Source organism: Mesoplodon bidens (genome assembly GCF_964165515.1).
Source record: "Mesoplodon bidens genome assembly, chromosome: 15".
Taxonomy (NCBI): domain Eukaryota; kingdom Metazoa; phylum Chordata; class Mammalia; order Artiodactyla; family Ziphiidae; genus Mesoplodon; species Mesoplodon bidens.
The window spans coordinates 415,794-439,205 of record NC_138171.1 but is presented as its reverse complement, the minus strand read 5'-3'; the positions used below and the strand labels follow the sequence as shown (position 1 = coordinate 439,205).

The 23,412-nt window shown below is 51.0% G+C and overlaps 1 protein-coding gene and 1 pseudogene across 5 annotated transcripts in view; one reads left to right on the top strand and one right to left on the bottom strand.

Moving 5' to 3' along the window:
* Nucleotides 1-23,412, bottom strand: part of LOC308629265 (uncharacterized protein) — a 61,632-nt gene that overhangs the window by 6,371 nt on the left and 31,849 nt on the right. Inside the window, exons 2-5 of one of the 4 annotated variants that reach the window (XM_081256873.1) lie at nt 12,001-12,243; nt 7,577-7,663; nt 5,554-6,147; nt 3,138-3,420 (exon numbers count right to left, since the gene is read on the bottom strand). In XM_081256873.1, the coding sequence (XP_081112999.1) occupies nt 12,229-12,243 (15 nt within the window). In that variant the 3' untranslated portion in view covers nt 3,138-3,420; nt 5,554-6,147; nt 7,577-7,663; nt 12,001-12,228. Of the gene's footprint in view, nt 1-3,137; nt 3,421-5,553; nt 6,148-7,576; nt 7,664-12,000; nt 12,244-13,571; nt 14,427-14,616; nt 14,702-23,412 lie in introns of those variants that run through there. The other 3 variants (XR_014017646.1, XM_081256874.1, XM_081256872.1) reach the window with 3 other exon arrangements.
* Nucleotides 14,758-20,612, top strand: LOC308629264 (putative ATP-dependent RNA helicase DDX28; annotated as a pseudogene). The gene is made up of 2 exons: nt 14,758-16,525; nt 20,488-20,612. The product of its transcript is annotated as a putative ATP-dependent RNA helicase DDX28 (transcript).

The following is a 23,412-nucleotide window of genomic DNA, read 5'->3' as shown; positions in this document are numbered from 1 at the left end:
GTAGGCAACAGGCAAAAGAGCAGGGTGCGGCCCACCTTCGCAGAGGGGCACAGGGGTCTAGTGTGGAGGGCTCAGTGAGCACCGAGGAGATGGGAGATACTGCTGCTTAGGGCAGGCAGAGGAGGCTCAGTTAGCAGGAGCCTTACAGGTGGGTTGCCTTTCAGTCCCTCGGCCCGCTAGCCCTGCAGGGCAATCATCAGGAGGTCATCAGAATTTTATTCAAAGTTGGCACTTGCAGCTGGACACCCTGTCTTGCATGGCGTAAGGGTCCCCTGTGGATAAGGTCACCAAGCTCCTTGGCTTCCAGTTCTTTCCTGTCTCCAGCAGGCCTCTGGGTGCCTCCTCTTCTTCACCCGGACGCCTTCCCACTGCAATGGGGGAAAGGAAGAGACACAGCTCACAGCCCAGGAGGCGTGCCGGTCTGGTCCAGTCTTGACTGGAGCAGGCTTTGGTGTGGGACTCAAGAGGCTCACTCAAGGCGGTGCTTGGGTCAGCATCCCAGAGATCCCAGGTTGTCAGCAGCTGGGCTGCGCATAGTTCCTGGGGAAGAATCCAGACCCCTCTGAGCCGATGCCCTCACAGAAGCCATCGGAGTAGTGGCGGGTGATGCAGATAATGGTGCCCTCAGAGAAGGAGAGTTCATTGTCCTTGTGGCGGGTGTATGGGTACAGTGTCATTACTGCAGGGCGGGAGGCGAGGGGTGCCGTGAGACGTGCCTCCTGCCCCGCCACAGGGATGCTTGTGCCCACATACTGGACTCTAGGGGGCAATGTGGGGAGTGGGGCAGGAGATGCCTTCTTCAAAGCCCCAGGACTCCTCCCCAGCTGAGCTAATACTCAGTATCAGGCCAGCTGCTTCCCTCCTCTGTGGGGGTGCGGTGGCGTGGAATAAAAGGCTCCACAAGTGTGACACAAGCCATCCCCTCCACTCCAAGAAACTTCAGTGTTTGAGAGCAGGGCCCCAGGATGTACCCATGTTTTGTAATCTGCTTTCAGCCCCCGTTCATCCTGGTCTTTCCACAATGTCTCTGGCAGGTGCTGGAGGTATTGCTCAGTAGGTGCTCTAGTAGGTGCTCAGTAAATACAGCAACATTGAACAGTGTAGACTTGGCCGAGTGAGCCTTCGGCAAGTCACTTAGTTTAACCTCTCAGGCTCAGCTTCGTCTGTTAAATTGGAGTGTGAAGATCCTAGGAGGTTAAGTAAAAGTGAGAAAATGGATGAGAAGCTTCGACTCTGGGGTCTGGTATAAAGCAGGGGCTAAATTATGTTAAAACCCCCCACATAACATTTGCCATTTAAATCATTTTGAGCATACAGTTCTATGGCATTAATTACATTCACGTTGTACAAATATTCTCAGCATCCACCTCCGGAAGTTATTTTCCCTATGGAAAATTCTGTATCAGTTTCTCTAAATTTTTGCCAACATTTGTTATTTTTAGCTTTCTTGATTGTAGGCTTTCTAGTGTGTGGAGGGGTCGGCGTTGTGGTGTTAACTTGCATTTCATCACGACTAATGACGATTAACATCTCTTCATGTGCTTGCTGACCATTTGTATGTCTTATCTGGAGAAGGGTCTTTTGAAGCCCTTTTTCCATTTAAAACATTGGATTGTTTGCCGAGTCCTGCCAAGCGCTCCTCCTGGCGGCGTTGGTGTCGGTGAGTCCAGCCTGGAGCCGTCTCCGCGCTGCAGGGGCCCGCGCCCGGGGGCATCGCTAGCTGCCTCTCAGGAGAGGAGACGCCCGCCCCCCGTGCCTGGAGCGCCGAGATCGTGCTGCGCCGCGCGGACGCGGCGCCGGCGGGGCGGGTCTTGCTAGGCATTGGGTGCGGGTCACCTGAGCGCGGCGGCGGTTTGCGCGCCTCTCCCGGAGGAGAATGTCCTGCAAGTGGGCGTTCCGGCGCCTGTGCCTGGAGCGCCGTGATTGTGCTGCGCCGCGCGGACGCGGCGCCGCCGGGGCGGGTCTTGCTCGGCATTGGCTGTGGGTCACCTGAGCGCGGCGGTGGTCTGCGCGCCTCTGCCGGAAGAGAGTGTCTTGGAAGTGGGCGTCCCGGCCAGAGCACACCTGGCGCGGGGCGTCCTCGGGGCTCCTCGCCGTCGGCACCACGCGAGCTGGCGGGGGTCTAGGAAGCCAGCGCTCGGCGGCTGGGAACGACCCGTCCCGTGGGTCCCTGGCACCCCAGCGGCATCCGAGCGCGGAGCGGAGGGCTGCGGACCGCAGGTAAGGGGACGGGGGTTGGTGGGGGTGGGTGGAGGAAGGAACGAGGAATTACACCAGAGCTGTTTGGTACAGGGGCAGAAACAGAAAACTCAGACGTACCCCTGCAGAGGCCATGGGAGTTAAGTTGTAAATGCTGCTGGCTTTCAGTAGCCGGCAGCCATTCTCTTCCTGTAGCTGATGGGATACAAAGCTCTACTGGGTTGTTCTTTGCACGGGATAGTCTTGTTTTGCAGAAATTCAGCTCAGAGCCATCCTTGATGTGTAAGTGTAAGGTCGGATCTTAACAAACGGCATCGCGAAACAGAGGAAAGCTTCAAGTGAGCTTTATTAGGGGGCGCTCCCGGGCGAGGTTCACTGGTCGAGAGAAAGGGACCAGAGAAGTCGCCCCCGGGCGAGGGCTGGGCAAGATTTTATAGGGGAAGAAGGGAAAGGGGTGTGGTGAATCTGGGAGGGCGCAGGGAATTCCTTATCTGGTGGTCTCTTCGGGTGTCGTGGCACTATCTGATGCCGATTACATCAGTCTTGGGACCGCTAGTCCCGTCCCTCGAAAGGCGGGAAGGCTGGGCCGGGTGGAAATCCCCCAGGTCAGTTCCCGGAACTGGGTGGTCCGGAATGTCTCCAGGTCAGTTTCTGGAACTGGGTGGTCCGGAGAGTTTCGGTCTGATGCAACCTGTGAATATGATTGCGTCCCCTTGCCTCTGGCCAGTTGGCCTTACATCCCGACATCTTTGGTGTAATGGGGCGGCGTTCCGATCTCTGGCTACTTCATGCTGAATGGGGGCGTCGAAAGGGGAGTCGGGCGACCAGAGGTCCGAGGCTTAGGGGAGACCAGTGGGGGTTTCTGTAGGAAGTAAGGTGTAAGGACCGAGGAACATTTGGTTTGTGGCCACCCGAGAGACTTCCTCCATGGGCCGGCGAAGGAACCTAAGAAAACGGGGGGCAAACATGAGCAAGATACAGATGAGAATTAAGGGGCCTCAGATTGGTGTTAGCCAGGTATAGAGGGTGGATCGCCACCAATCGGGAATTGGGGAGGCGGACTGTTGGTGTTTGCGTTGGAGTTCTTCTCTTAAGCGATGGAGGGCGTTTACAGCAGCATTCCTCCTGTAGGAAGAAGCAGGTACCTCCTTTGTCGGCCGTCAGGAGATCCAGGGCTCGTCGATTCTGGAGAGCGACTCGGGCTATGGAGGTGATTTGGCACTGGAGAGAGGAGATGGAGGCGGCGGAGCCTTCAATGGCTAGCTGGAGCTTATGTTCTAAGTCGCGGGATGTTGAAACACTGTGTTAGAGCTCCCCCCCGCCCCCCGAGGCCTGCAGCGACCAGGGAGGAGGCGAGAGAGATGCCTGCGACCAGAGGAAGAAAGATAGCTCTTTTTTGTCGGGTAAGGGGCGGCGTGATTAGCGAGGAAAATTCGGCTTGGCTATACAGTGTGAGTTGTGGGACGAGAGTAACGGGGATACATGGGAAGGGGGAGGAAGAATTGATCTCTTTTGTGAGGGAACCATTGCACCACAAAAACATGCCTGGTGGTGCTTCAATTGATGTGTTTACCGTGAGGGATGTGTTGCAGAGAAACCCGGTATCAGCTAGATTTGGGTGGCTGCCGTAACAGATGATGAGATTTTTTTGAATCAAGGAATATGGGGACTTTTAACGGGGAAAAAGGTGGGTTTTGGGATGTGTAGGAAGTAGAATTGAAGGGTTGGTCGAGTGGGACAGCAGCCAAGGGTGGCCGGCCAAGCGAGGCACATAGAAAGCAGTCGGAGATGTTACCTATTCCTGTGTGGTTGAGTATCTGTAGTGTTTGTTTGGTCAGTTCGGCTGCTGCTGCTAGGGCCCGAAGGCATGGTTGCCATCCCCGAATGGTTGGGTCTAGCTGTTTGGAGAGGTAAGCCACGGGGCGGTAGGAAGGCTCAACAGGCTGGGCAAGGAGTCCAGTGGCTATTCCAGCCCGTTCATCTACAAAAAGGTGAAAAGGTTGGTTTTGGTTGGGCAGAGAAAGGGGAGAAGATATCAGAGCATTACAGAGGGTGAGAAAGGCCTGTCGAACGGCGGAAGGAGAGGTGAGGGGTCCTTGAGGAGTTTCTTTAGCGGCTAGATATAAGGGTTTAGCGAGGAGAGCAAAGTTAGGGATCCAGTGTCGGAAAAATCCTATAAGGCCCAAAAAAGAATTTGTTCCGCTGTTTCCGGAGGCTGGAGTTCACGGATAATCCGGGTGCGATCGGCTGTTAGACCTTTGGTGGTGGGGGTAAGGTGGAGCCCCAGGTAGGTTACAGAAGATACAAATAACTGAGCCTTGGCTGGAGACCCGATAACCACGAGAGCCAAGGTAATTGAGGAGATCTGCAGTATGTTGTCTTGAGAGGCTGAGATGGGCTACAAAGCAGGAGGTCATCTACATATTGAAGGAGTGTGCTGGGGGTACCGGAGCAGGAAGTGAGGTCCTGTGCCAGCGCCTGACCGAAGAGGTGAGGACTCTCGCGGAAGCCCTGGGGAAGAACTGTCCAGGTGAGCTGACTGGAAGTATGAGTATCCGGATCCGTCCAGGTAAAGGTGAAGAGGAAATACGAGTCAGGATGTAGGGGGATAGTGAAAAAGGCATCTTTGAGATCTAGAACCGTAAAGTGGGTTGTGGATGGGGGGATATGGGAGAGCAAGGTGTATGGGTTTGGTACTACTGGGTGGAGAGGGATTATGGCTTCATTGATTAGGAGGAGGTCCTGGACTAGGCGATAATCCCCAGAGGCCTTGCGGACAGGCAGGATGGGGGTGTTTCAGGGAGTCAGTGGGGATAAGGAGTCCCTGGTTTAGGAGTCTGGTGATAATAGGTTGTAGGCCCCTAAGGTGAGTCTCAGAGATGGGAAATTGGGGCCTTGATGGAAATTTGGAGAGGTCCTTTAGGCGGATGAGGACGGGGGAATGGTGTGTTGCTATTATGGGCTTAGAAGCATCCTAGACATGGGGATTGATTGGGTTCCGTGTGATTGGAAGAGGGGGATAGGAGGGGGAGGGTTCTAGAGACAGGCCGAGAAGAGGAAGCAGGAGTTGGGAGGAGGGGACCTTAGGGTCAAGTCTATCCAGCTGGAGGGAGGCCCCTAAGTGGAAAAGGACATCTCGGCCTAGCAAGGGAACTGGGCAGGATGGTATGACTAAGAAGGAATGAGTAAAAGGGAGTCCTTCGATATGACATGGGAGTGGACTGGTCTGGAGTGGGAAGGATGGTTTGCCATCAATACCTATGACTGAGATCTGGGAAGGAGAAACTGGCTCGGAATAAGTAGGCAGGACCGAATAGGTAGCCCCCGTGTCCCCCAGAAATGAGATGGGCTTACCCGCTACCTGTAGCGTTACCCTGGGCTCGGTGAGGGTGATGGGGGTCTTCGAGTCCGGGTGCTGTCAGTCGTCAGCCAATCCCAGCAGTTCGAGTGGTAATGCCATTGGGTCGGCCTGCCCCCCACGTGGAGACGCTGAGGGAGGGCCAGTCGTAAGGCAGTCACTCTTCCAGTGGCCCGTTAACCCGCAGCTGGGACAGGGCTTAGAAGGAGGTCGGGGATGGGGACATTGGCGAGCCCAGTGGCCTTTTCCGCATTTGAAGCAGGCCCCCGGCGGGGTTGCCTTTTGCAGACCCCATGGATGCTGTGATACATGGGAGATGGCCGGCCTTAGGGCGGCTACAAGAGGTTGGGTTTGGAGGGCCACCTTCTGGTGCATCCGAGCCTGTCAGCTGGATCCTGCCAAATCCTCACGGCCAGTGTAGACTTTAAAGGCCATCTTTACCAGATCTCGAATAGGGGTTTGAGGGCCATCTTCTGCCCGTTTTAATTTCTTTCGGATGTCTGGGGCTGATTGGGTGATAAAATGGGTGGCTAGGACCGCTGCCCCTGCCGGGGTGTCGGGATCCAGCTGGGTGTAGAAAGTTAAGGCCGCTGTAAGGAGATAGAGAAAGATAGCTGGATTTTCGTTAGGTTCTTGGATTATCTCTTTAGTTTTTCAAAATTGACTACCTTATGAGCAGCAGCCTGCATGCCAGCCAGGAGGCACTGGATCATGAGGTCGTGTTTATGACGGCCATCTTGGCCATCCTGATAAGTCCAGCCTGGATTGGTACCAGGTACAGCAGTCACTCCGACAGGCATGGAGTTGTCAGTAAGGTGAACCTGATCTGCATGGTTTCGGGCAGCAGTTTGAATTCTCTTTCCCTCTCATCAGGGGTCAGAGTAGAAGATAGGATCACAGAGATATCATACCAGGTTAGATCGTAAGCTTGAGAGAGGTAGCAATATTATTTGATGTAGCGGGAAGAGTCCGCCGAAAAGGAGCCTAATCGCGTTTCTATTTGAGAGAGAACTTGGAGGGAAAAGGGAACATGAACTCTAACTAATCCTTCCGCTCCTTCTACCTCCCTCAGAGGGCAGAGGAGATTTGGATCTTGGGAGTCGGGAGAGCGTGTATGTGCACTAATTGGCGAAGCAAGAGGCAAGGGAGGAGAAACCGTTGAGGGAGGTGGGGGAGCGGTTGGATGGGCCGGAGCGGCTGCGGGATGAGGAGGGACCGCTTCAGGGTTGGGTGGAGGCTGGAGAGGAGCTCTGGAGGGGGGAGAGGTGAGAGATTCGGGTGGGTCGCCTAGTGGAGAGGAGTCATCATCAAAGGAAATTAGGGGCTTGGATGTAGGAGATGCCTGTTTGGCAGGAAAGATCTGGGAAGTGGAACAATCGACGTAGAGGGAGGGGCGGGAGCATAAATACCAGAAGGCCTGAACATAGGGGACCTCGGATCATTTGCCCATCCTGCGGCAGTAATTATCTAGATCACGGAGGATGTTAAAATTGAAAGTCCCTTCAGGAGGCCATTTGGATTGACTGTCTAGAGAATATTGTGGCCTGGCCACAGTGGAATAGAAAATAAGCCGTCGGCAACGGAGAACTTGGGAGAAACCGAGGGCTGTAAAATTGGCTAGGAGACACCCCAGGGGTGTCTTAGAATCTGGTTTCGATTCTGAGGTTCCCATGACCCCCAGTCTGTCCCTGAGTGAATGGAGGAGGAGAGAGGCGTGCCTGGTCTCAGTCTCCAATTCATGGCAGGTCGGAGAGCAGTCAGGTGATTGGGACGTCTCCACAGTTCCATAGACCTTACTTGCTATATGGTCGGTCTTTTGATATATGTATTTAATAGGTATTTGTACATGTATGGTAACCCTAATCTTAATTTTTCCATTCACCCCACCTATCCTTTTAGATAAGCATACTTCTAAGTCTGTGAGTGTCTTTCTCTGTGGAAATATGTTCATTTGTGTTAGTTATTAGTTAACACCTATAAGTGATATCATAGGATATAGGTTTTTGCTTTCTGACTTACCTCATGTTCTGTGATTATCTCCAAGCTCATCTATGGTGCTTCAAATAGCAGTGTTTCATTGTTTTCCATGGCTAATATTCTGTTCATCTGTTGATGGACATTTTGGTTGCTTCACTGTCTTGGCTATTGTGAATAAGGCTGCAGTGCAGATTTTGCAGCCCGGGTCTTCTCGATTCAGGTCTCAGGTGAGAGGCCCAGTGGTGTGACTGCTGGATTGAATGGTACCTCGATTTTTATTTTAATTGCAGCTCCCTTCTGTTCTCATTATTGGCTGTTACCACTTTACATCTCACCAGAAGCTAGAGGGTACAGTGTTCTCTAAAACCCCTTCAATATTTATTGTTTGTAGTCTTTTTGCTGATGGCCAGTTGAGTGGTGTGAGTTGAAACCTTTTTGTAGATTAGATTTGCACGAGTCTAATAATTACTGAGGTTGGGCTTTTATCCATTTTCCTTTTTTTAAAAGAGTGAGCCAAATTAACCTCTTCATATTATTTTCTTGAAAAATTTGCAGTTTTGAATTTTTTTGGCCATTCCCTACCTCCGCACAGTTGTTTAGGGCAGGTGTCCTTTACAGCCCTGAGTCCTTGTGAATGTTAAGTGACCATTAGCTGTGGGTTTAAAGTTGCTCTTGTGGGAAACGGCCACAAGGCGGCAGCATTTCTACATTTCCAACTCTGGGTTTTTGGGCAACAGAGCTTTCCTGGAAATCGTGTTAGTAAGCTGCAAATTAGAGTGGAATGTGCCAGCGAAAAGCCCCAAGAGTTTATATCTCCTAAATTATTGTTTGTTTTTTAAATTTAATTTTTATTATCAGAGCAAATTTGATAAAAATGTAGATTCTCCTAGGTGTACAGTCTCCGGTTCATCCTATCAATGTATCTGTCTATTCCTCTTTGGATCCTTTCCCGTGTATGTTATTATAGAGTGTTGAGTAGACCTCTCTTCGTATTCCATAGGTATTGTGTGATTATATATTTCATATGTATTAGTACATGTCTGTTAACCCCCATATCCTAATTCATACATTCCTTACACCTTTCCATTTGGTTAAACATAATTTGGTTTTCTGAATCTATGTGTGTCCTTCTCTTGGAAATTATTTCATGGGTATCAATTTTTAGGTAACACCTATAAGTGATGTCATAGGATGTCTGTCTTTCGGTTTCTTTCTTACTTCAAGTTGGGTGATTATCTGTAGATCCTTCTATAGTGGTGCCAACGGCACTGTTCCATGCTTTTTCATGGCTAATATTCCATTGTGTACATGGACGACTTCTTCTTGGTGCATTTTTCTGTTGATAGACATTTTGGTTTCTTCCAGGTCTTGGGATGGTACATGTTGCTGCAGTGCAGGATTGCCAGCCTGTGTCTTTTTGATTCTGGTCTAATCAGGTGATAACCCCATGAGTGGGCCTACCAGATCACATGGTAGCTCCATTTTTACCCTTAAACGCACCTCCAATCTGGTCTCACTACTGGCTGTTACCAGGTTTCATCCCACCAGCAGCTAAAGGGTACACAGTTCTCTAAAACCCCTTCAGCATTTATTCTTTTAGACTTTTTTTTGCTGATAATCATTCTGACGGCTGTGAGGTGACCGTTTTCGTACAGTGGACTTGCATGGCTTTATTAATTCCTGATGTTCAGCCTTTTTCCATTCCCGTTTTTTTAACAAAAAAAGACAGGAAAAGAAACAGAAGCCAAATGTGCATAAATTATGCCTCTTGAAACTGTCGGTTTGAAATATGGACGTCTTTTGAATTTTTTGTTCGATATATGACCCCAGGATTTGTTTTCAGGGCAGGTGTCATTTACAGGCCTGCAATGATTTTGAATATCAACTGACCATTAGCGCTGGGATTAAAGCTGCTGTTGTGTGAAACGGCCACAAGGTGGCAGCAGTTCTCCCTTACCAATTCTGGTTACTAGGGCAACAGAGCCTCAATGGAAGTCGTGTTCTAGATTGGAATTTAGAATGGAATGTGCCAGGAGAAAGCCCCTCAAGTTTGTCTCACTACTTCTTGTTCGTGTTTTTAATTTAATTTTTTATTTTTTATTACAGCAAGTTTGATTACAACGTTTGGCTTGTTGTAGGTGTGCAAGATATGGTTCTTTTACACATAAACATATGTCTATTCTTCCTGGGATCCTTATCCCATGTACGTTATGACAGAATGTTGAGTAGTCTTCTCTTGGTATTCCGTAGGTCTTTGGTGATTATATATTTCACCTGTGTTTGTATACGTCTGTTAACCCCAATATCCTAATGTATCCAATCCTCACACCTTTCCATTGGTGAACCATAAATTTGTTTAATGAATCTCTGATAGCCCTTCTCTGTGGGAATATCTTCACTGGTATCAATTTTTAGGTAACACCTATAAGTGATATCATAGGATATGTGTCTTTCTCTTTCTGACTTACTCCAGGTTGTGTGATTACATCTAGAATCATCTGTGGTGCTGCACAGGGCAATGTGTCCTTTTTTGTTCCTTGGCTAATATTTTGTCTGTACTTGTACCAGTTCTTCTTTGTCCACTCATCTGTTGCTGGACTTTTTGGTTACTTCCATATCTTGGCTATTGTAATACTGTGCAGTGCACATTTGCATTCCTGTGCCTTTCCAATTCTGTCTTCTTTGGTTACAGGTCCAGGAATGGGCCTGGTGAATGATATTGTAGCTCAATGTGTACCTTTTAAAGGCATCTCCATTCTGTTCTCATTAGTGGATCTTTCAAGGGTACGTCCAACTGAAAGTTGAGGTTATGCATTTCTCCACAAACATTTCAGCATTTATTGTTTATAGGTTTCTTGCTGATGGTTATTCTGAGGTGTACCAGCTGAAACCTCTTTGTAGCTGAATTTGCGTGTGTCTCATAATCCGTTGAAATTAAGCTTTAAGGCATGTCCATTTTATTTTTCAAACTGTGATTACAGCTTAGCTCTTCAAAGTCTTTTCTTAAAGTATGAGTCACATTTTGCAATTTTTTGGCCATTACCTCCCTCAAGGCATTTTGTGGGCAGGTCTCATTTACAGCCATGCAGTAGTTGTTCACATGAAGTGACCATTAGCACAGGTTTTAAGCTGCTTTTGCAGGTAACGGCCAGAGTGTGGCAGCCTTTCTACGTTCCCCATGCTGGTACTAGGGAAACAGACCTTCCTGCCAGTGGTGTTCCTCGGTTATAAATTAGAGAGAAATGTGCCCGCATAAACTCCCAATTGCTTCTGTCTCCTTACTTATATTTCATTTTAAATTTAAATTATACTTTTTATTGGAGTAATATTCCATTGTGTACATGGACCACTGCTTCTTGGTGCACTCCTCTGTTGATGGACATTTTCGTTGCTTCCAAGTGTTGGCTATGGTAAGTATTGCTGGAGTGCAGAATTGCCTGTCTGTGAGGTTTTGATTCTCATTTGCTCAGGTGACAGGTCCAGCAGTGGGTATGATTGATTGCCTGGTAGTGCAATGTTTCCCTTTTCAAAGCACCTCCATTGTGTTTTCATTAGTGGCTCTTACCACGTCCCCCTTAGAACGGAGGGTACGCACTTCTCCACAATCGCTTCAGCATTTATTGCTTGCAGCATTTTGTTAATGGCCATTCTAACTGCTGTGAGCTGATAGGTTTTTGTAATTTGGGTTTGCATGTCTTTATAAATTCCTAAAACTCATCATTTTTCCAAGCTTTTTTTTTGTGTGTTTTTAAAAAAAGGAGAAAAAAGTATGCATACGATAAACCTTTTCAAATTGTCCTCTTGGAAGGTTGCCCTCTTTTCAATTTCTTATTCAATTTTCGACCCCAGGATTATTTTGGTGGACAGGTGTCATTACAGAACTGGCAAGATTGGTAAATAGTTAGTGACCATTAGCAGTGGGTTTAAAGCTGCTGTTGTGTGAAACGGTCACAAGGAGGCAGCATTTCTCCATTCCCCAATCTGGGTAATAGGGCAGCAGAGCCTTTCTGGAAGTCGTGTTCCTAGGTTGTAAATTAGAATGGAATGTGCCAGGAGAAACCCCCATACGTTTATGTCTCATTACTTCTTGTTGGTTGTCTTAATTTTTGTAATCGGGGTAAGTATTAGAATATTGTTTGCCCTAGCTGTACACAATCTGGCTCATTTGTACATTATATATATCTATTTATATACAGATCCTCTGCCCATGCAAAATATTACACAGTGTTCCGTAGACGTCCCTTGCTATATGGTCGGTCTTTGTGACACATGTATATAATATGTATTGGTATATGTAACACTGATCTTAATTTATCCATTCCTCCCACCTTTCCTTTTAGATAAGTATAGTTTTTTCCTACATCTGTGAGTGTCTTTCTCTGTGGAAATATTTTCCTGTGTGTCAGTTATCAGATAACGCCTATAAGTAATATCATAGGATATAGGTCTTTTGATTTCCAACTTACCTCATGTTCCATGATTATCTCTATGCTCATCTGTGGTGCCTCAAAGAGCAGTGTTTCATTGTTCTCCATGGTGAATATTCCACTGTGTACATGGACCTCTTCTTTTTTATCCATTCACCTGTTGATGGACATTTTGGTTGCTTCACCATCTTGGCTATTGTGAATAAGGCCGCAGTGCAACTGATACAGCCTGTGTGTTCCCGATTCTGGACTTCTCAGGTGAGAGGCCTAGCGGTGGGCCTGCTGCGTCGAATGGAAAACGTAGGGAGTAACCAGGCAACGTCAGTTACCATGGCAGCCCTGGGAAAAACATTACCATGTGACACTAACATTCCCAGGAGCCTACATTTGTTTCCACAATAGGTAAACCTTTCTCATTTCAAAGTACTATAATGTGAAATATGCATCTCAGTCAGAACTAGAGGTTACTCAATGTCTGCTGTGATCGGAGGAAAAGAGAAGGGCCTTACACAGTATCTAAAGCAATGACACGAAGAAACTAGGGGCCACGGGCAGAGACACACAGGCTCAGACAGGCTCCAACCTCTATGACATGCTGAGGAGATTCACTTTGTAAGGGCTCGAGCACGAGAAAGCAGCCACTAACCAGCTACCCTGTCTCAACTATGTGGAGAAAGTCAATGTAAATGCTTACCTATGTATTATTCTTTTCTGATCGTTCTTTCAGCGTATCCCTTCTGGCTTTGTGCAAAGCGATTCTTCCTTTTGTACCTGAAAAATGAGTGGCACATGTAAATGGATGAAACTTGTCAGAGCAGACATCCAAGGAGCTCTTCAGCTAACGAACGAGGAGCTCCGAGTTCTGGGAAAGAATCGTAAAAGTGGTGTAGAATCACAATATCTTAGAGCATCCTTTATATGAAATCCCCTCTTGCATATCACCAGTCACTGGTCATCAGCCTATACATGAACTTTGCAGTGACAGAAAACCCAGCACTCTCTAGACAGATCTAGGCATTTCTAGTTGCTACAGCAGTCTATATCAAATTCAGAATCGGACTCCCTGTCACGCATCAGTCCCAGTCTGCCTTCTGCAATGGTACACCCCATGGCACACCTCATCTCTTTTCCATCTGGCACATTTCCCAAACACATGAGGACAATTTTGTTCTTCCTAAAGCTCTCTTCTCCCACGTCACCCTCCTAAATCACTCCTTCCTTCCTGTGTTTATGACTTTGAGGAGCCCCCAAGGTTTTCTCATCCCAAGGCCGTGACAAGCAATGGCATCAGTGTGCCTGCTACAGATTCTGGGAAAGGGGCAGGGCCACACAAGGGTCTGGCAAATGTGACTGACAACCTGAGGTGAGAGTACATGTGACAACCTCGGCCTCTCTTCAGTCCTCAGCCTCTATCCAAGGTTTCTCCATAGCACGCTATTGACATTTTGGGCCAGATAATTCTTTTGGGGTGGTGGGGAGGGCTGTCCTATGCCTTGTACGATATGTAGTAGCATCCTGGCCACTACCCACTCGATGTCTGCAGCACCGTCCCACCCGCCCCCACACCCCGGATGTGACAAAGAAAAATGTCTCCAGCCGTTGTCAAACGTTCTGGAGGACGGGTGATGGCAAAATCACCCTCACTCAAGAGCCACTGCTCTTTCCAATGACTCTGTTCACCCATGAGGACTCAAAACCCTCTCCTCTGCTGGCTTAGCATCCAACTCTCCAGAACGTCTATCGTGTATCAAAATGCTATTTGAAATTTGATAGTATTTATCTCTGTAACGGTATCTGATGAAAGTAAAACTCTTTCGCCAGATGTTAAGAACCTCCCAGGTGATTAATCCACGTTTACCTTATCTCCTACCCAAGACACTGGAAATTACAGAAATGATCGGACACCCATTTTCGGTATCCGTTCAGGAAGTACCTGTTGTCTAAGGCTTTTTGGCAACCTGAACAACTGAATTAAAGTAAAATATTCTGCCTGACCGCGGCTTTGTGAGACAAGACACAAACCTGTAGCAGGACCCTCCTCTCTGCTGTTTACGGAATTGAGGTATCTGACTGGAAAGCCGTTGGAGGTGAACTACCCAAGAAAGCAGTGGGTTCAGGATGAGAATTTGGAAAGGGTGACAAGGGAGGGGAGAATGAACCTCAGCTGAAAAGAAAGGGGAAAAGTACCAAGAGATGAGTTCTCTTGACTGAAGAGAAGATACGCTGAAAGCCATCAGCTTGCCCTCGGGGCCCTCAGCTCTCTGGGGAGCTCTAAGGGAAGGGTGAGCCTGGACCTACGACTCCGGACTCCTGGTCTCGGCCCCCAGGCCTGACCCATTCACTCAGACTCTCAATAAATACTTGTATTCAAAGACCTTACACGGGGACCACATCTGGGAAAACATCGCCGCACCCTCATCATAAGTCACAGGGGGAGACCCGAACTGGCCAAGCCATGACAGGAGCTGTGAGGGCGACAAAAGAGCACGGCAGGGATCGGACATCGGATCGCCAGAAGCCCTCCGCCCTCCTGGTTCGTAATGCCAGGGCCCCATCGCCGCGTATCGCCGGACCCCGGTCCTGCCTCCGTCGCGCACCCTTCCCCAAGGTTGGCGGGGGGTCTGGAGTCACCATCCCCGGTTCGGACCTACACACCTCGCCGCTGCTGAGCTCTACAGATCCCGCTCCTTCCACACAGTTCGCCGAGTCCGCGGGCCTTACTGAGCCGCGCCGGCCACCGTCCGCGAGGCCTTGGCGCGCCGGTGACGTCACTGTCGTGCGCCTCTCCCGCAACAAGGGGTGTATGGCTCTGGCACGGCGGCTGCGGCTGTTGTCGCTCGCGGCTCGGTTGCTTCTGGCGCCTCGCCGGGACCTGACGGTCCGCGGTCCCAACGAGCCCCTGCCCGTGGTGCGCATCCCGCGGGCTCTACAGCGGCGGCAGGAAGAGCGGCATAGCGGCCAGCGTAGCCCCCCCGCGGCCGATGCTGCCGCGTCCTTGGCTGACGCTGATGTCAGTGCGGCGACCCGACTTGAACCTGGCGGCTCACCTCACGCTAGGCTCTTGGAACCCGTGCCACTCTCTTCGTGGGGCTGGAGGAATCGGTGCACCCACGCGGACCATTTCTCCATCGAGTGCGCGCAACATGAGGCTCCAGCGCTGCGGAACCTTTCGCCCAAGGGCAGCTGCACTGAATTGTGTCTGGAGCTCCCCGTTCTGAGCGCGCTACAGGAGGCTGCTCCCGAAGTTGTTCGGCCCACAAACGTGCAGTCGAGTACCATTCCCCCACTTCTTCGCGGCCGCCACATTCTCTGCGCCGCAGAAACCGGCAGTGGCAAAACTCTCAGCTACATGCTACCTCTCCTTCAACGGCTGTTGGGCCAGCCAAGCCTGGACCCCTGTCGTACCCCTGCTCCTCGAGGCCTGGTTCTTGTGCCTTCTCGAGAATTAGCCGAACTGGTGAGTGCCGTGGCCCAGGCCTTGGGCAGCTCCTTGGACCTCCAGGTGCGGGAATTAGGGGGAGGCCATGGCATGAGGAGGATCAGGCTGCAACTGTCCAAACAACCTCCAGCAGATATTCTGGTAGCCACTCCGGGGGCTCTGTGGAAGGCCCTGAAAACTCAACTGATCAGCCTGGAGCAGCTCTCCTTCTTGGTGTTGGATGATGCAGACATGCTGTTGGATGAAATCTTCCTGGAACTGGTGGATTACATCTTGGAGGGGAGCCATATAGCAGAAGGCTCAGCTGACATAAAAGACCCCTTCAGTCCCAAAGCTCAGTTAGTGCCGGTGGGTGCCACATTTCCCGAAGGTATAGGCCAGCTGCTGAGTAAAGTTGCCAGCTTAGACTCTCTAACCCCCGTTACCAGTGACAAGCTCCACTGCATCATGCCTCACGTCAGACAGACGTTCATGAGGCCGAAGGGAACAGAGAAGGTGACTGGGTTGGTGCAGATCCTCAGGCAGCATGACAGAGCATATAGGACTGGCCCCGCAGGAACTATTCTTCTGTTCTGTAATTGCTACAGCGCTGTGAACTGGCTGGGGTATATATTCTGAATGACCACAAAATCCAACACTTAAGACTGCAGGGACAAATGCCAGCCTCAATGAGAGCAGGCATCTTCCAGTCCTTCCAGAAGGGCTCCCGAGACATTCTTCTCTGCACAGACATCGCCTCTCAGGGCCTGGACAGCACCCAGGTGGAGCTAGTCATCAATTATGATTTCCCTCTCACCCTGCAAGACTACATCCACAGAGCAGGGAGGGTGGGCCGGGTTGGGGGCGAGGTGCCAGGCACCGTCGTCAGCTTTGTGACCCATCCCCGGGACGTGAGCCTGGCTCAGAAGATTGAACTGGCAGCTCGCCAGAGGAGAAGCCTTCCAGGACTGGGGTCCTCAGTGAGAGAGCCTTTGCACCAGCAAACCTTATTGCAGCAGGCTTATATATGATGCCATAACAGGGACCTTTCCCTCTGTGCTGGATGGGTGAGCACACTTGTCAGTAGGGTGCTCTGGGCTGCCTAGTCACCTTCTGAAGACCCGGGCTGCTGTCTGGCTTCAAAAGGTAAGTTGCTGGCCAACACTTGAGGGTGAACTACTGAGCTTGGCTCTCTGTAGTCTTTCACGTGAAGAATAATGTCGATCTTGGCTCTGTATTATGTCATGGTTTCTAACAATAAGCGATGTTTCTATGGGTGCCCCTTAACAGTTTCCACTGGGGCAGAATTCAGTAGACCCTGAGAAGATTCACACTCCAAACTACCACACTTAGGACGAAGGCTCTTGCAATTGATGTTTTAGTTTAAATTTTGTTTCCTGCCCCCAAACATCCATTAAGCCTCCAGGAGAAGGAAAAGGGGATGTGACTAGCAATAAAGAGAAATTTTCTTCACAAGAAATTTTCTTGGCCATGGCAAGCTTAGGCACTTTTGGTGAAATCTCTCTGGGAAGTACTGGCAGAGGAATCAAAGGCAAACTGACACAGAAATATTGCTTGGTGTGCATTTCCAGGCTCTGCCTTCTTTCTCATCTCTTGGTGGCAGGTGGAGGAAGAGAAGAAAAGGTTAAACTTTTTTATAAACCAGCAGAATAAGCTTATAACATCCTCTCACTATTTCTGCATAGGTTCTAGTCTCTGCAGCATTATATAAGCTTTGCCCAAAGTAATGAACTGTTGAAAGTCAAATGTAATACTTCACCAAACAACTTAAAAATGCTTGCGCACTGGAAAGGGTTAAGTTGCAGAGAACACAAATGGACCCAGAGCAACCTTTGCCGAAAGAGAATATTGTGCTAAATGTACAGTCATAGCTCTTTTCCATATGAAGAAATAGTCAGAAGGATAAAAGAACTTGGTCAAAATCACACAAGTCAGTAGGAAAGAATCTGGTTTGTCTGTCCTCAGGGTTGTGTTCTTTAACCACCAGGCTAGCTTTTCTCAAATCTGATTCATGCATAGAATAACTACACACCTCTGCTTGCCTTGAATATTCCCTGTTTATACATGCCTGCTGCAGTTTTTAATATTGCCCACTTTGACTCCCAAAAGCAACCGAGAATACACAATAATTTGGTCTGTCTATCCATGGACCACTGTGGTGGGACTGCCCAGGAAGCTTATGAAAAGTGCAGCTTCCTGAGCCCTACTCCAGATCTAGATAAGTTTTCTGAGGGTTGGCTCAAGAATCCAGGTACAAGGCTTTTTAAGTGGTTTGGTGGAACCCCCCAGGTGATTCTCTCGCTCTTAAGTTAATAAACCGTTTATTCTGCCTCCCCCAGATGCCCAGCCAGGTCCTGTTAAGGTAGGAGTCCCCACACCACATCAGAGGGATGCTCCCAGCCAAGTAATCTCCGGAGCCTCGGAGATTCTGAATGGTCTCATGCTGGCCCACCTGCCGTGACAAACCTCCGCCAGAGCAAGCATTCCCCTTCACATTTTACCTTCTACCACTCCCAAAGGCAGTCTGCTCCAATGAGGCCTGACTTCGTCTGTCCTAACGGGCACCCACTGATTCAAGCAGTTTAGGGATAGAAGGTGCTGTGGTTCTCAACCAGGGTGGCCCAACCTCTAAAAGGGTAGTCCAAGCAGTCTCTACCTCCTGGGCACATCCCCTCTGCAACAGCCCCAGTAAACGAAGGTCCCATCTTTGCTTTTTCAAGGTCGGCAACAGGGAGTCCCCTCCTAAAGAAGGTTCTCTCTCATTGCCACACTATCAAAAGCTGCCCCAAATGTGGTTCCTTCCTGTGGGCCTGATCAGGCTAAGGGCAGAGTTGTCTCTTTCCTTCTCTGAGTCAGACCAAGTTGTCTTACTAACCCCTCTTCACAGTGTTGACCATGATTTTCACGGGGGCTGCTGCTGAGCCTTTATCTCATCCTTTCATGGTGGAGAGAGAGAGGATTATAATGATTTTTACTTCTAGGGGAGAGGGGAGTGTAATGATTGTCATTTTGTATTATGTCCTTTTGTCATGAATTTGTTTTGAATTTCATATTAAAATGGGCCCACCATTCCCACTTTGTGAGGTCATTCAGCACCCTCATTTTGCAGCTTTAACATCTCTCTCAGCATCACTTGGAAATGTTTGAAACGGCATGAGCTCGTCCTCACATTCCTATCAGCTGTAAATCCGGAGCCCCGACATGAACGTAACCATTGAGCAGAACCCCTCTTCACTAGCTGTGTAACACTGGGTAGGCTCCTTAACATCTTGGTTTTTCTAAGCCCTCAGGTGTAAAAATGTGAGGGTTCTATGAATTTATATTTGGGGCAGGACAAGGTCGAGAAGAGTGTGTCTTTGCTTGTATTCTTCCAAACTGGAATGTCTTCCCTCTCTTCCCCATGGGTCCAAATCTCACTTGTCCTTCAGGCCCACTGCCAAGGAGCCTTCCCTGATTCCAGTCCACACAATTCTCTGCCTCTCAGGGTCAGTGCCATACAACCTAGCTGTCTCTTAACGTTAATCTTGCCTCTCAAGCCAGTTTTAGAATGTGGGTCTCTCTTGCCCTCCTGGGGCCCCTGGGGCTGTACCAGCCCACCTGCATGCCCCACGTGGGGTGTCTACTAGACTAGGGCATGGGTGGGGAGGCCCAGGTGTGAGGGGCCAGGCAGAGTACCTTTGCCTCCACCCTGCTCTCCTCCACAAAACTGCCCCGCCTCCTGAAGCCTGACCGCAAGTCACAGGTTCCTTATTATGACCTCACTGGGTAGTGATGACCTCACAGGCCTTCTCACAGTTTCCATGGCAGCATAACTATGGAAACGTGCTGCCCTCAGAGAAACTTCCCTACCAGTTCTCCACCAGATACCAATCTCTTTGGTTGTCTGAGAGAGAATGTCTGACCGGATCGTCTATATTTACTCAAACCTGTGCTCTGTTCCCTGGCTGGGCAGTGCAGCAGGTACACCGAGACCGGGCATCTGTAGAAGAGGCATGGTGTACACACAACCTCACCTGGCTGCCACATGTTCCTGTGGGGCTTGCCCACTACGTAAACCTCAGCGCTTTCCCAGCTGTAAGTAATACCAGTGACCTGGGACACCTTCAGGGTCCCACAGTGCTCACTGCTGAGGACAAGTGAAAGGTCATCCCTGAACTAGTGTTCAGGAAGCTTCTGATCTTTATAAATGTTGCCTTCCGCTTTGGGCTACAGGATGCTTCCATTCAGACCCTTTCCTGATTGGCCTCTTAGCAAAAGGCAAGTGCGTTTTTGTTGGCAGATGGTAAACGGAGCAGTTTGAGGAAGAGGGCCACTCTTGAACCGCACCTTCAAACCCAGGCACCTCTGTGCTGCCATGTACACATCTATATCGGTCCCCTCAGACACATCCCATACTGAGCTGCTGAGTACTAGGGGAGAGGGTGGTGCCATGTTCATGGGAAGACCGGAAGGACCAAGGGGGGTGACGAAGCGCTAGTGAGACTGGAGGGCTGAGCAGATGGTGTCCCAGGAGGCTGGGTGGATGTGAGCCTACACTTGGTACCCAGAACCCGGTTCTGAGTCTCCTGATCACTCTGCCTCAGTATTTGGCCTTGTTCTAATCTAGATAAAAGTATCAGAGGGCTAGAGTTCAGTGTGGTTGTAACAGGCATTATAAATGGGGCCCAAGAGGGGTTGCCAAAGTGGGAGGGGTCCTTAACCAATTTATATTAGATTATCTTTTTCCAAAACTTGAAAGACGTTTCCATTAAAGCCTCAGAAGTGACACACTGCAAGAAGTGTTTTCTCTGTTGTGGAAGGGAGAGATGGAGAGGATCATGATTGCAATTTCTTTCGGGTTCTACTGTTTTCCCTGGCAACGGTGAAGAGACTGCCTCACCTGATGCAGCCGTAGGCTCTAGGAATTGCTTTTGCAGCCAGTGTCCCTTCTCTAGGGACTCATAGAGGTGATGGGCCAAGTCTGTGTTTTGGATGTCAAGTAGATTAAAGGTCTTCAGCCAGAAACTGGGAGAGACATGAGAGAGGGAAATTCTGGCAGGAGACTGTGTACAGCAGAAGTAACTGATCAGTTCTGATTTTCTTTGCAGCAGCTGTGGCTCCCATTTCTCCTCCTAAACCTGGTCACTACCATGTCCTTAACCGAGGGTGTGGAGAAACGCAGTTGGGCCGGCATGGGGAGACATACTGCCTGGTTGGTGGCTACCGGGCCTACAGGGATGCTCCTTTGGCCATGCCAGCAAAGGAGGAAGCCGAGAAGCCAGTCCCCAGATGTGCTCCCGAGAGAAAGCACACTCCGGAAGAGTCGGACGAAGATCTCGGTTGCTCCAGACCCAAAATCCGGCGATTGTAGCATGGTGCCAGGAGGCGGACTCCACAGAATCTTGCTGGCTGAACCATTCTGAAGACAGGGCAATGGTTTAACTGCCTAAGACAGCGAATGCCTCTTCCTGCAGTGACCCCTCCCACCCCCCCCACCACTGCCCACTACCACAGATTAGAACCTGCGTCGTTCTGTCTGAGCCTTCCTCAGCCAGGAGCCTCCCTGCACACTAAATGGCCATAAGCCAGGAGCCTCAGAAAGTGAGGTTTGAAATGAGAGTCTGCCCTGAACATCCCAGGGCGGAAGCTGGCCTGGAAGAAAACCTGGCATTCCTCTGCTCAATCCTCACGGGCCCCTTTGTGAGCTGGAGAAAGTGAAGTCTGCACTCTGCGAGCCGAGGAGGATGCAGGAGCAGAGACAGGGTGCAGAGAAGCCTTAGCAGTCTACCACATGGGCTCCTGCCCTGAGCCATTGTCAGCGGCCACCACCACAAACCAGTGGGGAGCTGGGCTTTTTGAAACTGAAAGCAGCAATCTGTGGCTTCGCAAAGAGCCTCCTGCCTGGGGTCTCAGGAGGCAGGACAGAGAGGCCCAGGAAGCCCTGCTCCCTGAAGCAAGAACAGGATGGAGAGTCAAGCAGCACGCACCCCGCCCCGAGGTTCACATGCTCCTTTATTGCCAGCCCTTTCTGTCCCCAGTGGGGTCCCTTACTGCTCAATAAAATGTTTTTCTGTAACAGATTTGTAGGGTCGCCAGTGCTCAGACTTAGGTCACTACCCCTGTGCTAGGCACTCCTGCCACCTGGGAAAGATTCCAAAGGTGGAACAGCTCCAGGGGGTGCCAGGGATCAGAGCAAAAACTTGAGAGGCTGGGGATGCAGGAGTTTGGGCACAGTCCCTAAATCATCTCAGTGGTTGAGCTGCTGTGAGAAGGCACATCCCCAGTGTGCGTGTGTGTGTGTGTGTGTGTGTGTGTGTTGGGGGGAGGGGGTCCCTAGAGGAGGCAGCTAGAGGGAGGGCCTGAGGCTGGAAATGGGGAATGGCGTGCGGCCCCTGAGCAAGCACAGGCACTTAGCCCTTGAGGTTTCTGGGAAAGCTAGAGCCACAAGGGCCACGAGATAAGGCAAGTGTAGCAGCAGAACCCAGGTGCCAGGTCTTTCTTCAGAACCTACACTTCTCCACGAGGCCGGGCCTTCCACGCTGAGGTAGGAGGGATCCTGGCCAGAAGGTCAGCCAGCAGCTCTGGGACGAAGGTTGCTGCGGTGGGGGCTCTTCTGCCATGGAAGCGACTTCATTTCCTTCCACACAAATAGCCTACTGACTGAGTTCCTGCTCTGTTGAGTAAAAGGGTGTTGACTCTCCCCAGAAGGTTGTTCAGTTCACATCCCAAAAGTCCCTCTATTCAGGCCCTGGGGAGGTGTAGCAGCTCCTGAGGGCGCTCTCCTGAGGCTGGCTGACAGAAGTGGGGGAGGTTCCTGATAGTTCCCAGGTGCTGGTTCAAGTCCCCAGAGAATGGTCATGCAGGTTGGGGAGTCAAGTAGGAGGAGAGAGAAGGTTGGGGGCAGAGGGCCCCTTCCTGAATCCAGAGCTCACATGGTTACCCCCCCCCCCCATTTCCAGAAATTATCTCTTCCCCCACACCAGCCTCCATGGCCCAGTACCGGGAAACCGGGAGCCCAGAGCACTTGTGGCCACAGAGACACTCGCACGCAGCCCTCGGGGTGGGCGGGGCCGGCTGCAGGCAGATGGGGACGAGGTGTGCTCCCGGGAGGCCACGGGCTGCAGGTGGCCCTCTGAGAGAAGCACCCCATTTTGGACAGGAAGTTTAGAGGCGGGGGAGAGCACCCTAGGGCGCCCCCTTGGAGCAGTGGGTGTGGGAAGAGGGGCGGGGGCGGAGGGAACCCGCGATGGGAGGCGAGTGGGCTCTCAGCAGAGGCCAGCTTAGCCCGCGGGAGCTGCCTCTGAGCAGGGGGCGGGAGGGCAGTGCCCCCTGTGGCTGCCGGGCTTCCCGGATCCGGATCGCGGCTCTCCGCACACGGCTCGCAGGGTCCTGTGACTCTGTATCCCTTCCCTCACCCCGCCCCCCTCGCGAGGCCGCACCGCTGGGTGGCCTGTGTCAACGGGCAGAACCCCATAGCCCGCCCCTCTCAGACCCGCCTCTGCCCGCCTGCCTTGCCCTGCGCAGCTTGCGGCCCGGGGGCCTCGAAGGTCCCCGTGCACGCAGCCAGCGGCCTCTGCTGTGCCTGCTGCTCCTGCTGGGTCTGATGCTGTGATCGGTAACCCTCGTGCAGACCACGCTGGGCACCTCCAGCACCCCAAGTCCGCGGGAGCGCACGCGGGCCCTGATGCGGGACTTCCCGCTTGTGGAAGGGTGGCTGCAGTGTGTGCGGGCTGCTGGGGGCCTAGCCTGGCCCTGGGCAGGGGAGGAGGTCCGGAGCATGTAGCGCTAGTGGGGAGGCTCCCTCACACCACCCCTGGATGTCCTCTCCATCGTCTATGGATGCCCTTCCCCTTCTCTGTCATCCCCTCCCTGGTGGGAAACCCTCAGCCCAGGCCTCAGCTGCTCCTAGTATAGTCTGTGTGACAGTGTGAGGTGGGGGACCCCCAGGCTGGCCCAGGCCAGGCAATGTGTCCTGCCCGATCCCAAGACCTAAGGAGCCCACCCATTTGCCTTGACCTCCCTCCAGCCACAAC